The sequence below is a fragment of the Oratosquilla oratoria genome, chromosome 22 (genome assembly GCF_046742065.1).
Source record: "Oratosquilla oratoria isolate Oo_2021 chromosome 22, ASM4674206v1, whole genome shotgun sequence".
NCBI lineage: Eukaryota > Metazoa > Arthropoda > Malacostraca > Stomatopoda > Squillidae > Oratosquilla > Oratosquilla oratoria.
Genome location: NC_134798.1, coordinates 38,642,924 through 38,657,923, shown reverse-complemented (window position 1 = coordinate 38,657,923; position 15,000 = coordinate 38,642,924). Strand labels below are relative to the sequence as shown.

The window sequence follows — 15,000 nt, the reverse complement described above, 5'->3', positions numbered from 1 at the left end:
TTTCTAAAGACAACTACCAAATCAATTCTCTCTCTCGCTTATTTCTTGTATTGGCAGTTTCAACTTACCTAGTCTTTGTATATTCTATCTTCTGGTTGGAAATTGTATTTATTGTTCTACGTATTTTCTCCTCTATCTATCTATCTATCTATGTATATATATATATATATATATATATATATATATATATATATATATATATATATATATAATATATTTTTTTTTTTTTTTTTTTTTTTTTTGTTTTTTTTTTTGCCTAGGGATTACACCAGTGCAGCATAATCCTGTGAAGGGTGGATCAAGTCTTTGAAGAGCTTCTCATAATCTATTCGTTCATGTAACCAAAGGCCATTCTTATATATGCGTGTTTACATGTTTTATCTAAGCATATATCCGTGTGTACATGTGTACGTGTGTACATATACACCACACTCTCATGTGTACATGATTTGTTCACATAGATCTTTCTTCCACAACTAACTCATCACTTCTTTGTTTTTTTCTTTCTTGTTCTTGCAGAACTCGAGAGCCGCTTCTATCTGAGACTTTCCCCGCTGGGAGCGTCCACAAGCCTTTACCCACAATGCGGATCATCACTGCCAACTCCGCACCTGACCCACACCATCCTCATAGCTCCTCCCTCCTCCTCCTCTTCTTCCTATTCTTTCTCCTCCTCCATGGCTGTCCTCTAGCTGTCTTGTCCTCCAAGCCCCCAAAGGATTCCTCAAAGAATGTCACAGGAACCCCGCAAATGGCGTACTCGCCATTCGCATCCTTCTCCTCCTCCTCCTCCTCCTCTTCCTCCTCCTCCTCCTCCTCCTCCTCTTCCCCTTCCTCTTCTTCCTCCTCACCCCCCTCTTCCTCCTCCTCTGCCACCTCTTCCTATTCCCATTCCTCCTTTTCCTCCCCCGTCCCCTCTTCCTTCTTCTCTTCCTCCTCTTCATCTCCTCCCTCCTCCACCTCCCCTTCCTCCCACTATTCCTCGGTTTCCTCATCAGTTTTCTTTCTCAGACCCAGAGATCCCACTGACATGAGTCTTCACTCTCCATTACTCTTCTCAAATCCCACTCCTTCAGTTCCTTTCACCTCCTTTATCTCCTCCTCCTCTTTCCTTCCCTCCTCCTCCTCCTCTTCCCCCCGAGTCTACTCACCCTTATCACCTTCCTCCCCGGCTTCATCAACCTCCCTTCCTTCCTCCCACCCGTCTGAAGTCCCACTTTCTTACGCATCCGGGTCTTCGCCTCTCCAGTTTGATTCTACCCAAGACTCTGATCCAGGTTCTCGAACTGCAAGAAGAGGTATGACCGTCGACTTCGATACCGCCTCCAGTTCCAAGTTCGAGGCTGAAGACCAGACCTCTTACAAGGAAAAATCTGCACCGGATATCAAGAGCGAAGACTCCGGAGGTGCTAAGAATACTAGACCAGGTGACGTGTCATATTTAGCAAACCCAGAACATCCCAGATCGACCCCTTGCTCCCTCTGCGAAACGAGAACCGGAATGAGGCCAAGAAAAAGAAGTGGTGTGTTCTCACAGAAACGCCCCTGGAGGGCTTTCAACCCACGAGGTAAAACGTTTCCGCTTGTATCCAAGAGAGAGGCTGTGCCTCTTTCAAGAACCGCAGCAGAAGAAGAGGTAACCAAACGACCAGTTAATTCAGCAAATGGGGAATTACATCTGGAAGGAGGATCACAAACTTGGGTTCCCCGAAGAAAGAGTAGGACGAGGAAGGGTTCTCAAGAAGCGAGAGGGCCTAAGACAAGGGGGATGAATGCGAGAGGGACGAACAATCCTGGAGAGGGAACAAAGAAAGAGACAGGAGGAGGAAGGAACTCTCTCGGGAAGGCCGAAGAAAGACCCACTTCGGTAAAAGAGAACAGAGGGACTAACCCTGTCACCGCACATCTCCGAACTCCACGAAGAAGACGCCAGGCCCCTGGGATGTGGCGCTTCAAGAACGAGAGGGAAGGTTCTTCAAGTCCCGAAGGAGGGACGCTAGCAACCGGAGGAGAAAATAGGTCCGAAGTTCTGGAAAGTATGTTTGTGGGTAAAAGAGAAAATGTAAGAAAACAGACCGGAGAGTTTGCTGAAGAATCGGCCAATGGCGGGGGAGCACAGGCAGAGTTTAGTTCCTTGATAATGAACAAACAAGAGGCGGAAGCCACGCCTCCGGCGGAAGCTACCCACGCAGCAAACAGAGAGGACAACAGAAACCAAAAACTCGCAGAAAACGCAACAATCAAGAAATCAAAAACAAAACACAAGGACAAACTGTTGTCAATACCTATGCCAGACCTGACTCATAGACGTGACAGCTCAAAATCGAATAAAGGAAGAATGACGAAAATAAAGTCTAAAAATCTTAAACACGTGGGCATCACGCAAACTGCTACTCGTGTGTCAGATTCCCAAACAATATACGAGACACAGAGACTAGGTATGACACAGACTCACCCGACAGACATGACACATTCGTCAGATATGACACAGCCAGAATATATAATGGAAATTGCAGACGCGCTCTTTGCAAAAGAAAAATACGGGGTGGACTCGCATGGGCTGAAGTCCACAGCAACATCACTAAAATATCCTTCTTTGCTTTCCTCCTCTTCTTCCTCCCACTCCTCCTCCTCCTCCTCCTCCTCGCCCTCTTCCTCCCACTTTCCCTTCTTCTTATCCTCACCTTCTTCCTTTCACTCTCCCTCCTCCTCCTCCTCGTCTTCCTCCTCCTCCTCCTCGTCTTCCTCTTCTTCCTCCTCCTCCATTTCCTCTTCCTTATCTTCAGCAGGCCATCTGCAGACCGCACCCTTGCTCAGTCCCCAGCCGCCACCGCCACCACCGCCGCCGCCACCGCAGCCTTCCTCTCTCAGTTCCTCTCCGACAGCGGTGACGCCAAAGTATTCGCCAACATTCATCAGACTGCACCACGACCCAGAGAAGACGTGTAGGGTTTGCGAAGGAAGTGGAGGAGGAGGAGGAAGAGGAGGAGGAGTAGGGGAAGACGGCAAAGCAGAAGATCTCCTGCAGGAGGAAGGGGCCGTGAACACCGAAGTTACCTGGGGATTCAGCGGTTCACATTCTATAAGAACGATACCTGAAGGAGAAAGGATTCCACATGAAAGAGATGGAATGAACAAAGGAGGTTATCCTGATGGAGTGAGCGGTGGAGGAGGTAACGCAAATGGTGGAGAAAGTGTTACAGAAGCGTCCGCGAGCAGGGTTCGACTCGGAGACGACCCCGTGGATGGCAAGCCAAGTGAAGGCGAGAAGAGGAACCGACTTACAAAAGTGACCGTAAGAAAGAGGAGGTCGGCTGAAGGGGATTTATGGAGGGATGGAGAAACGATTGCGAAGCTGCAGGGAGGGTTAGCAAGAGGGAAAGAAGAGGAAGAGGACGTTGATTATGAGTTGTGACGGGAGGTGGTCTGGAGGACGCGAGAGGAAGGGAGTGGTGTGCGGGAAGGAGGAAGAAGAGAAGGAGGTGGTGGTGAAAGAGAGTACAGATGGCATATGCATTCAGGCCTAACAATGTCTGTGCAAACATTAGGAGCAACAGGAACCAAAGCGAATATCTCCCAACAAAGGAACCGAAGACAGCGGAAATATCTGGGAGATAACAGATTGTTGGTGAGGAAGACGTTTGGAGAAAGGAAGAGAACGAAAAAAGGAGGAAGAGGTTCAGTGGGAGAGCAAAATGGGAGGAGACTTGAAGGAGACCTTCGAGGGAAAAAGAAAGGCCCTGAAGGACGACCTGAGAGGGAAAGTAACTTTGACCAGGCTCAGAGTGTACAAGAATCCCAAAGACGAAAGAAACAAGAAAGAGAAAGAAAGATAAAGAGTCCAGAAAATGAAGAAATAGAAAGAGGAAAAATAATATTTAAAAATAAAGTTAAAGTGGAAAGAGGAGAGGAGACAAAATTAGGAAGAGGAGGAGAAAGAAGAAGAAAAGAAGAAGAAAATAGCGACGGTCTCCGAGGAAATTGGCGGGCTGTCAAAAGTGGTGATCATCTTCACGAGACAAGACATGATCGAACGGGACAGAGGCCTCGCCGAGAAAAGGGACGGAAGGGGAGAAAGAGGAGCGTTGAGGAAGAAGAAGACGACGACAAAGTGGAAGATAACGTCGTCCACCCAAAAAATGGAGTATCATATACCTTAAAATCCACTCCACACGTTCCCCTCCACGTGGACAAATCCTATTCTATGTCCCAGAAACTATCTCCTCTCGCTCCCTCTCCTCCATTGTCTCCTATTTTTCTCCCATTATCAGTGACCTTTAATATCTCCTCCCATCACCTCCCATCTCCAGACAAGTATCTCTCTATTCCAATGTCTCAGTATCCCCAAAGGGGGATCAAAACTATTTCCGGAGGGAGCGCAAATTCTGATGACCTGAAGCCACAAGGTGGGACTCCGGATGCTAGGGCCCTACCCTGTGAGGGAAGTCAGGGATTCTCCCCTTGCGTACAGCAGCACCACCAAGGGCGTAGACAACGTCGTCGAAGTAGTCAGGAGGAACCGACTACCGGAGACGACCATCACTCCAGGGGCGGCTTGACAGAACCGCGACCAAATTCCCCAGATAGAGTTCAATTCATCCAGAACCATTTCGATCTCCATCACTATCATAATCATAAGCAATACACTCCCCAACACCATCACCTCCACCAGTCCCACCCGCACCATCAACACGGTCCTCACCACCACTATCACCACCAATATCACCAGTCCCGCCATCTACGTCAGCAAGATCATTACAACAAAGACCAACACCAAATGCGTTACCACCCACATCATCACCAATATCACCATGTCCAACACCACGGTCAGTATCATCATCTCTTGCCACAACATCATAGCTATTATCATCAGTCTCAACACCATGGCCAGCATCACCAGACTGTACACCAGAGCCAGTTCCACCAGGTGCAACACCATGTTCCCAAGCCACAGCACCATATCCAGTTTCATCACCAGCCACAAAAACATCACCACCTTCATCACCATGGCCAGTCTCACCAACAACAACACCATGACCAGCAACACCAGCTTGAGCACCATGGCCAGTATCACCAACACCTACGTCATGGCGAGTACCACCACGAACAAGAGCATCACCAGTTTCAACACCATGACAAGCATCACCAGTCTCTGCGCCATGGTCAAGACCCTCAGCCACAAGAACATAACCAACACCACAAGCATCACCAGATTCAACACCAAGGACAGCACCAGCAGATTCAGGATCGTGACCATCCCCAGAGACCTCTGCAACTCGAAGATCACCCTCATTACTCTCAGCAACGAGGAAATGCTCACCCTCTGCCTATCGGACAAAGACGACCTGCAACAGGAAGTCAACAAGACCCAGAGGAGTCCCACCTTCAGCACCATGATGTTCCTCCCAATGGTCGATTAGCCAGAGATCCACAGAGGACACCTGTGACACCGAGACTTCTGCCGGAAGCTTCTGGTTCTCTTGCGCACTCAACGACCGAGCAATGGGTTCATGGTCGGAAACTGGAAGAGCAGAAAGGTTCCCCTTCAAGTGGGTCTTCAGTCCATCGTCGCCGTCGTCGTGATGTTCGGAAATCCGACGCTTTGTCCTCGCCCATCTCTACCTTTCCCTCCCCTTCCTCTTCCTCCTCCCCCTCCGTTGACCTCCCCTCCAATTCTGACCCTGTTCTGCCCACGTACACTCTTGTATCTTCACCACATTCGCAAGCTCCTTCGTCATTAACACCTCCTATATCCCTGTCTTTCCAATTATCTTCTCCTTCTTCTTCTTTCCTTCTTTCTTCTTCTTCCTCTCCTCTTCCAACTTCTTTCCTTCTTTCTTCTTCTTCCTCTTCTCCTCCTCCTCCCTCCTCTTCTTCTCCTCTTCCTCCCTCTTCTTCTTCTCCTCCTCCTACTGTCCTTTTAAGTATCTCAAACGCTGAAGCTACTCAAGTGTCAAAACCACTAGAATCGCTTCCTCTTTCCTCTATTTCCTCTCATTCTCCTTTTCTTAAAATTTCTTCCTCCCCTTCTCCTCATTTTTCTCCTAAATCTCCCCTTATGTCTTCTTCTTCTAAATCTTCTTCTTCTTCTTCTAATTTATCTTCAAAGCCTCCTTCAACGTCTTCTTCTAAATCTTCTTCTTCCTCGAATCTTCTCATTATATCAGATCCCGAGTTCCCCAAGGTCATGGCCTCATCAAGTTCAGGAACCCAAGTCCCTATGGCCGCACAGGTGACCTCAGCTGACCTTTCAGTGGCACAGGTGCCAGACCCGGTTGGCACCCACCCATCACAAGTATTAGCAGCAACCAATCCACCTCCTTCTCCTCCTCCGTCCACGACCTCAGGACCAAGGGACACGGCAAAACCTCAAACCCATCGTCCACACACGTTTCGGTCTTCTCCAACAGCTCCCCCACGTTCTCCTTCAAGTGCCTCTCCTCGCCGACTGCTAGAACCCAGTGACAGCAACTCACCTCTATCTTCCCCTACTCACCCTACTCCTCCTCCTCCTTCCCCTCCTCCTCCTCCTCCTTCTCATTCCCTTCCTTCGCCTTCTTCCGGTCCTTTCCCTCCGTCCTCTCCACCTCCTCCTAGCTCCCTTCCTTCCCCTTCTTCTTCTCCTTCCCCTCCTACTCCTCCTCCTCCTCCTTCTCCTTCTTCACCTCCTTTCTCTCCTTCCCCTCCACCTCCTCCTAGCTCACTTTCTTCCCCTTCTTCTTCTCCTTCCCCTCTTCCTACTCCTCCTCCACCACAACGAAAATCAAATCATTTCCGCCCCTCCACACAATTGGCAGGAAAACTGCACCAGTTATCACCATCATCATCGCCACCACTATCATCTTCAGCATCGACATCATTATCACCATCATTGTTATCACCATTATCACCACCAGTACTTCCATTTTCACCATCTACAGCAGATTTACTCCCCTCTATCACAAATAACCCAACCCTCTCTAAGGCCTCTCCATCGAACCTCCATATAAACACTCCACATCATTTCCCGACGGAGGTACCATATTCCTCCACTAACGACCCAACCGCCTCTTATTCCTCCTCTCATTCCTCCTCCTCCTCCTCCTCCTCCTCCTCTTCCTCCTCCTCCAACCCCTCTGTGCATGTTTCTGTCCCACCGTCCATTGATAATTCCTTCCACTTATCAACAAACGCACCTCTCCACATTTCAACACCTGATCCATCCTTTCCCCCTTCCTCTACTGTCCTCCATTCCTCCACAGACTTGTTACACCCCTCCACAGGTGATTACTTCCCGACATCCGTAGATAACCTCCTCCCTACCTTTTCTGAGGTCCAGTTCAAATCCTCCACAGAAGATGGTCTTCTTCAAAGAATTCTCCATCCCTCTACAGATGACGAACTCCTTCGCCCCTACACAGAAGATCCTCAGTATTCTTTTGACTCAGCTCCGAGTGACTTCTTCTCACCCTCCTCCTCGCCCTCCTCCTCCTCCTCTTCCTCCTCCTCTTTCTCCTCTTTCTCCTCATCCTCATCCTCTTCCTCTGATTTTACCTCTACTGACTCCACTCCCGTAAGAAGAATCTGGTCGCCCAATTCCTCTTCCTCCTCCTCCTCCTCCTCCTCCTCTTCTTCTTCTTCCTTCTCCTCCTCCTCTTCCTCCTCTTTGTCTTCTCCCTCCTCCTCTTCCATCCCCTTCTCCTCCTCTGTTCTCAAAACAGAACAGAGTCCCCCAGCTTCCCCTAGATCACATAACCCTTTCCCTGTCCTGTCCGGTCCCCTAAACGTCCCAAGAGTCACTTCGCGTACCCCTCTTGCGGACGCAACCAGCTCCCCTTCCACTGATGCCCAAGACATTCTCTACCCTCTCCTCCCAGACCACCTTACCTTCGATTGGCCAGGCATCTTCTTCCCCACAGCTCCCGAGCACCTCAACTTCGGCGTGGACAGCCATCCATACCTCGAAACACCAGTTGCAAAATACCCGAACCTGCTAGGACAACCTTACCATACGAACGGCCCACCCAGGTACTCGCGTCCTGTCTTCTTCGGTCCTACTCATCCTCTGGATCATGTTCCCATGTACGCTGAGCTCCCGGGGCACTACTTCCCTGGGCTGTCTGGGAGCGGACCCTATTCTGGGAGCGGACCCTATTCTGGGAGCGGACCCTATTCTGGAAGATCCCATCCAGGGGCAGCTCCTCGGCCAGTGTCTGACCCCCCATCCCCCGCCCCCCACGTCTCCCTGGGACAAACCCAATCCTTACCCAATCCTCTACCACAGCCTCCGCCCTTCGTAGGCCCCGCCCAGACCCCTCCAGCACGCCCAGCTGTGGAGGGAGAAGGCGTGGGAGGATGCGGGACAGTAAATTACCTTCCGCCCGGTTTTGCCAGCCTGGATGAGGGCGTGGGATGCTGCTGTTGGCAGACGCACGATGATAGCTTCAACGTCGAGGTAGAGTGTCGCTGTCAGGGACAACATATCGTACACATTCCGCCTGGACTTAACTCCGACATCAACCGCCTGTAAGTATTTTCTCTTTCTCCTTTTCTTTTAATATCCCTCATATTGCACTAGTTAGATTTTAATTTTTTTTTTTTTGGGGGGGGGTGGCTACGCCTGATTTTTAGTACCGCAGAGAGTGTAGGGAAACGTGGGATTTTTGTTAATTATTTTTCCTCGTGTAAAATCTGAACACTTGCTTTGATTTTAACAGTAATGGCAGTAAGGGTAAGTTTTAAAGTTTTTTGTATACATGAAAATAGATATGACGCCCTCGCTATTTTCCAGCTCGCAGGAGAGAACGAAGCGAGTGTGTTGGGATGAAGAATAATGTATCAACAACTTGCTAAATACATTAATGTGTTGATCAAATCTGCGTTGGATTGCGCCGCGGTAGCCTTATTACCCAGCCCCCTAGGGAACAGGGGAAGGAGGGACAGGTAGGCCTCAAGGGAGGGTGTGTGTGTGGGGGGGGGGGAGACGCGGAGGAGGGAGAAGTAGGGGGAAGAAGAGAGGTAAAAGAGTTATCACACTGGGCTATTTTTCCTCCCACATCCTACCTCCAACCTCCATTTGAATAACTAAAATAGGACTTCGTTTGCAGAAATCTAGATTTCTCTAAGAACATTTCAACAATATGTCTAACATTTGTATAGGTTTACAATCTCTCAATTCATCATTTAGCTTTGCTATATATGACGGGAAGATAATTCGATATTTGGAGATTTGAAAAATTAAATATTGTAACCGAAATCATTCGTTAAACTGAAACGAACTCCCAACCGTCGGCGTTGATGAAGCCCACTGGAAACCCAGTGAAGCGGAGTGTGGTGCTAGAGTGCAGCTTCCTGTCGGTATCAGATCTGAAGGTAAATTGGCGTAGATTGGGTTTGTATTCCTCAGGTGACGAGATGGAGAGATTGGGGGAAATGAAAGCGAGCAGACCTGACGTCATGGTTATGAGGAAAGTGACGTCACAGGTCTTTATAGATCCTACCAAATGCACTTTCCTGGGTGTCGAGCATTTTTTGAGGGGGGGGGGGAGTGGAGGGCGATTTGAGTAGAAGAGTGAGCATCCCCCGACTTCTCTCTCTCTCTCTCTCTCTCTCTCCTCTCTCTCTCTATATATATATATATATATATAGATATATATATATATATATATATATATATATATATATATGTATATGTATATATATATATGTATATGTATATATATATATATGTATGCATATATATATATATATATATATATATATATATATATATATATATGCATGAGAATTCACATGAACTCGTGATTCTAAATATGCAGAAAAGCCACCAAGGAAAATAATAAAATGATGACCGAGCACTTTCGTCTATTTAGACATCATCAGGGTACCGTGAGGATGTCTATATAGACGAAAGCGCTTGGTCATGATTTTATTATTTTCCTTGGTGGTTTTTCCGCATATTTTTACTCGTATATATATATATATATATATATAATATATATATATATATAAATATATATATATATATACATATGTATATACATATATATATGTATGTATATATACATATATATGTATATATATATATATACAGTATGTATATATATATATATATATATATATATATATATATATATATATACCATTCCACACTCATATACCACCGATTGTTTCCCTTTCATCATAGCTCCTCGCGGATGAACGGTTGTCTGTCTCCTGGCCACTGCCGGGGTCAGAAGCAGTGCAACTGAGGGTCAAAGTCTAGCCAAACTTAAAGATGAATTGAAATACGTTTATAGAAATTTCAACCACCTTGTTGCTCTCAACTCCAAAGCGTGATGGTCATTTTGATACACGCACCAAAAGTAATTTGCACCAACACAATTACAACCTACATCTTGTGTTATCAGTTACACATATCATTCGAAAATAATTAAAACAGATCTAGTCCTTGAAAATCTCCTTCTCCCAAGGGTCGCGATCCACTGTAAAAAAAAAAAAAAAAAAAAAAAAAAAAAAAAAAAAAAAAAAAAAAAAAAAAAAAAATCCTGACTACCCAAGTTTAGGTGTTAGTTGTATGGTCGTGGTCGGGAGTCAAAGGCCTCTCACAGTCTAACAACACGAAGTCAGACTCATGTTTGGTGACAGTAATGTCACGGTCTCTCCCTCCTTGCATGTGAACAGCTCAAGTGTATCTTCCTCTCCTCCAGACAGATTCAGGGGGCTGTGTATCGATTGTGGTCGAGTTTTTTCATTGCCTCAGGTGGACAAAGTCTGTGTCTAGGTATTGCTTTTGGTCAACACGCTTTATTTCTCTGATTATTTGTTTGTTAACAATATTACGACAAATGATTTGAATCCTTGAATATCATTATTTCATGCAACATGGCTACGGTTCCTATGATCCTGTTAAATATCTGAAGATGTTGAAGTATTTCTTTTGTAAATTCTCAGAAAATTGTTCAATTTGCTTCAAATCAAGACAAAATTTACCTTTATTCTAAATCCCATTTATAATCATTGTAATGTAAAAATGAAAATGAATGATTTGACCTTGAATACATTGGAATGGTGACACCGAAAAAATAATAAATGATAAGTAAGTTAATCAAATAATAAATAGATAGATAAATAAACAAATAAATAAGTAGGCAGAAAAATAAAAAATAAAGTAAGAAAAAAAGAATAAATAGGCCAATCAATAGATAGATAATAAATGAATAAATAAATATTAATAAATTGATAAAATGAATTAAAAAGACAGTAGATAGAGATGTTTACTATCAATTACACTGTGTAACATATTTTTTGTTACTCGGTTCTATGTGCCATTTCTTGGTTTGTTATATCTCATTATATATATATATATATATATATATATATATATGTATATATATATATGTATATATATATATACATATATATATATATATGTATATATATATATATATACATATATATATATATAACTATCTTTTACTCAGAAGTTGGGTTTGTGAACAGGATTTTGATATTTCAAAATTTTATTTTCAATTTTTTTTTTTATCAGTTGTTCTATGACACAAGCTTGTCAATAATAAACAAGTAAAAACAAATGACAGTTATAAAGCAACTTGAACACGTCAAAACCTACTGGATTTCTTAAATTTGAGGTTGTAGTCCAGATTACACTCCTGCATCAGCCCCCAGATATAATCCCCCATCATGTTCTCATTGTAGTGGCCTTGGTACCTCCGCTCCATCTCCTTCACATCTTGGTGGAATCGTTCGCCTTGTTCTTCTGAGTGAGCGCCCATATTGTCCTTAAATTTGTCCAGGTGAGCTTCCAGCATATGAAGTTAAGGGACATCCTGCATCCCGTGGCGCCAAAGCCTTTACCAGATCCTGCACCAGCTTCTGGTAGTTTTCAGCTCTGTGGTTACCCAGGAAACCCTTGACAATTGCTTTGATACAGTTCCATGATGTTCTCTCAATACTACTGAGCTTACTGGAGAACTCGGTAGACTGAAGTACTTTCTTTATCTGAGGTACAACAAAACTCCCACCTTTGATTTTGGCCTCAGATATCTTGGCTTCATCAACCCCAACTTAATGTACAGTGGCGGCATGAGCACAATCCTGGGATCAACCACTGGTTCCCACATGACGTTCCGGGTCCCAACTACAAATTCTGTTCGTTGCTCCCAGTTCTTTCTGTTGTAGTGGTCAGAAGGGCCTCTGCTGTCCCAAAGGCAGAGGAAGCATTGGAATTTGATAAAGCCTCCCTGGAGACCAAGCAGGAAAGCCACCATCTTAAATTATCCAATGACTTCCCAATTGTACTGATTTTATTGCATGAGGACTTTCACGCTGTAGTAGAAGTCTTCCTTTAGGCAGACTAAATGGGACAGGAGCAGAGCTGGGAACTTATTTCCATTGTGGAGGAGGACAGCCTTCAAACTTGCGGTAGAGCTGTCCATGAAGAGCACCCCAATAACATCAAACAATCCAAGCACATCATGACAGAAACAGAGACAATCACTATGAATGTAAAAGCCTGAGAAAGGTTCGCGCCGACTTCTCTGACTTGTCACCTGCACCCTCTCTTTGACCAAGTTCCACTGCTTCATCCTAGAGATGATTAGCTCTGCATTGGACTTGGTCAGACCTATATCCCTGACCAACCCATTTAATTCTCTTTGATTCGGGAAGTAAAGAACTTTCTCTGGTTCCTCAGGCAGGTAAGCCAATCCCTCAGCATCCATCTCCTCCTCTTCATCAAAATACTTGTCTTGGACTTCACCTAGAGCAGTTGGCACTGGCACTGGCACGAGATATTTGGAGCAGTGAGGAATTAGAGCAATTGATGATGGAAGATCTGGTTAATGCACAGCATCAGCATTCTTTCCTTTCTACCGCCTGCTAATATCCACCATGGAAAGAAAAAAAAAACAGTTCATGGAGTGATCTGTTGGCTCTAGCCAGACCCTGGGTTGGAGAACTTCAGGAACCTTTTCTCACCTTGCAACCACCCTTCCAGCGTCTTCTTACAGTACTCACAACAATAGTGAGGGGCCTAGGGATTGTCCTGGTTCCTAACTGGAATCACGAAGTACTTATGATAGGCTTCACATACCTTTACCGACGTTTCCAAGGAGAATTTGTTTCCTCTCTTCTTTATATACTCTCCACACATATAACAACAGGAGTCAAGGGAGTGTCAGCAGCCTCTTGAAGCCATCTGAGAATATAGAAATATATACAATCAGAAAAGATGGATCTTATAGATCTGAAAGTACAAATTATAAACATGTTAAATGAACATATATGTATGAAATAAGTAGAGTAATTCATGCTATAGTCATATAATTTAAAAAAAAGAACCTTAGTACCAAATTGCACCAATTGCACACAAAAATATGACATAAATTGTTTTTATTGCAATTCTAAAATCTTATTAGGTTAAATACTAGTGGTTAGCCTAGAATTTTTACAAACCCAGACTTATAACTATCTAATATTATTAATTTATTCATTTGGGATCTAAATAGCATAAAAAAGTGATTACAAGTCAGGAACAGATTTTTATGGTGTTTTCAGTACATGGGGAACTGTGCCTTGCTGCATTGCTTCTGAACTTAGCCGTGGGGCGTGGGAGAGCTCTTCACTTTCAAGGAGCTATGATACAATGGATAACAACTGAATGTTGAGTGAATGTGTGGTGGATGAAAGTTGGAAGCGTGCCTTGGCTGGCCATCTCCTATACAGGGTGGCCCAAAAGTTACCTTACCCAAATATTAACAAATAATCAATAAATTACAATAGAATATTGCTGAAATCAGGATGAATGAATTGATGATTAATGTTTGAGTAAGGTAAAATTTGTCTTGAATAGAAATAGATAAATGAATAATATTTGGGTAAGGTAACTTTTGGGCTACTCTGTATAAGAGGAAAATGCCTTTTGGTATATGTATGCACAGGGAAGCCTAAAAATCACAAAAAATCCAATAACTGTATTATTGGTAAATATACGAGTATATGTATAGACCTCTAACATACATACATTCATACATACATACATACATACATACATACATACATACATACATACATACATACATACATACATACATACATACATACATTCATACATACATACATACATACATACATACATACATACATACATACATACATACATACATACATACATACATACATACATACATACACACACATACATACATACACACATACATACATACATACATACATACATACATACATACATACATACATACATACATACATACATACATACATACATACATACATACATACATACATACATACATACATACATACATACATACATTCATACATACATACATACATACATACATACATACATACATACATACATACATACATACATATACTAAGGGTTTCCCTTCCCTTACAAGGGAGATAGCCAAAGTCAAAAGGTATAATTTCATTTCCACCCATTTCTTCCCCACCCACTCCACTCCCATTCACCACATCCTCCCTCCCTCCCTCCCTCCCTCCCTAACCTCCCTCCCTCCCTCCCTAACCTCCCTCCCTAACCTCCCTCCCTCTTTTCTTAATCCTCCTTGATGGCGGGTCATACTTCATCCCGCTTATTGCCCTGGGTCAGAAGCAATGCAGCAAGACACAGCACATCCACAGCAAGGCGGCTTCCTTTAATCTGCGACTCCTGCTCTCCGTCCCCTCACGCATAAAAAAGAGAAGACGGGGAGAAATCCCTTCGGGATGCGTAAAAATATCATTTACACATTACCACTTCCTTAACTCCCATACCCCACCCACACCCTTCCATTCATCACAGCATCATCCATAAACAACCATTCTCCACTCACCACTGTCCTCTGTCTTCTCCCTTCCTTCCTCAACAGACATTCCCCTCTTTCTCAACGCCCCTTTTACCCCATCCATTCATCTCATCCTCGGTCGCCCCCTCCCGTTCACTCCATCCACCTCTGCCTTACACACTTCTTTTAC

General features: G+C 44.4%; 2 protein-coding genes across 2 annotated transcripts in view; both read left to right on the top strand.

Moving 5' to 3' along the window:
* Positions 1-3,415, top strand: part of LOC143037355 (uncharacterized) — a 97,355-nt gene extending 93,940 nt beyond the window's left edge. Inside the window, exon 2 of the mRNA XM_076205494.1 lies at positions 520-3,415. Coding sequence (XP_076061609.1) covers positions 584-3,415 — 2,832 coding nt within the window. The 5' untranslated portion in view covers positions 520-583. The remainder of the gene's footprint in view (positions 1-519) is intronic.
* Positions 3,416-3,424: 9 nt separating this feature from the next.
* Positions 3,425-15,000, top strand: part of LOC143037474 (uncharacterized) — a 66,978-nt gene continuing 55,402 nt past the window's right edge. The window contains exon 1 of the mRNA XM_076205751.1: positions 3,425-8,505. Coding sequence (XP_076061866.1) covers positions 3,512-8,505 — 4,994 coding nt within the window. The 5' untranslated portion in view covers positions 3,425-3,511. The remainder of the gene's footprint in view (positions 8,506-15,000) is intronic.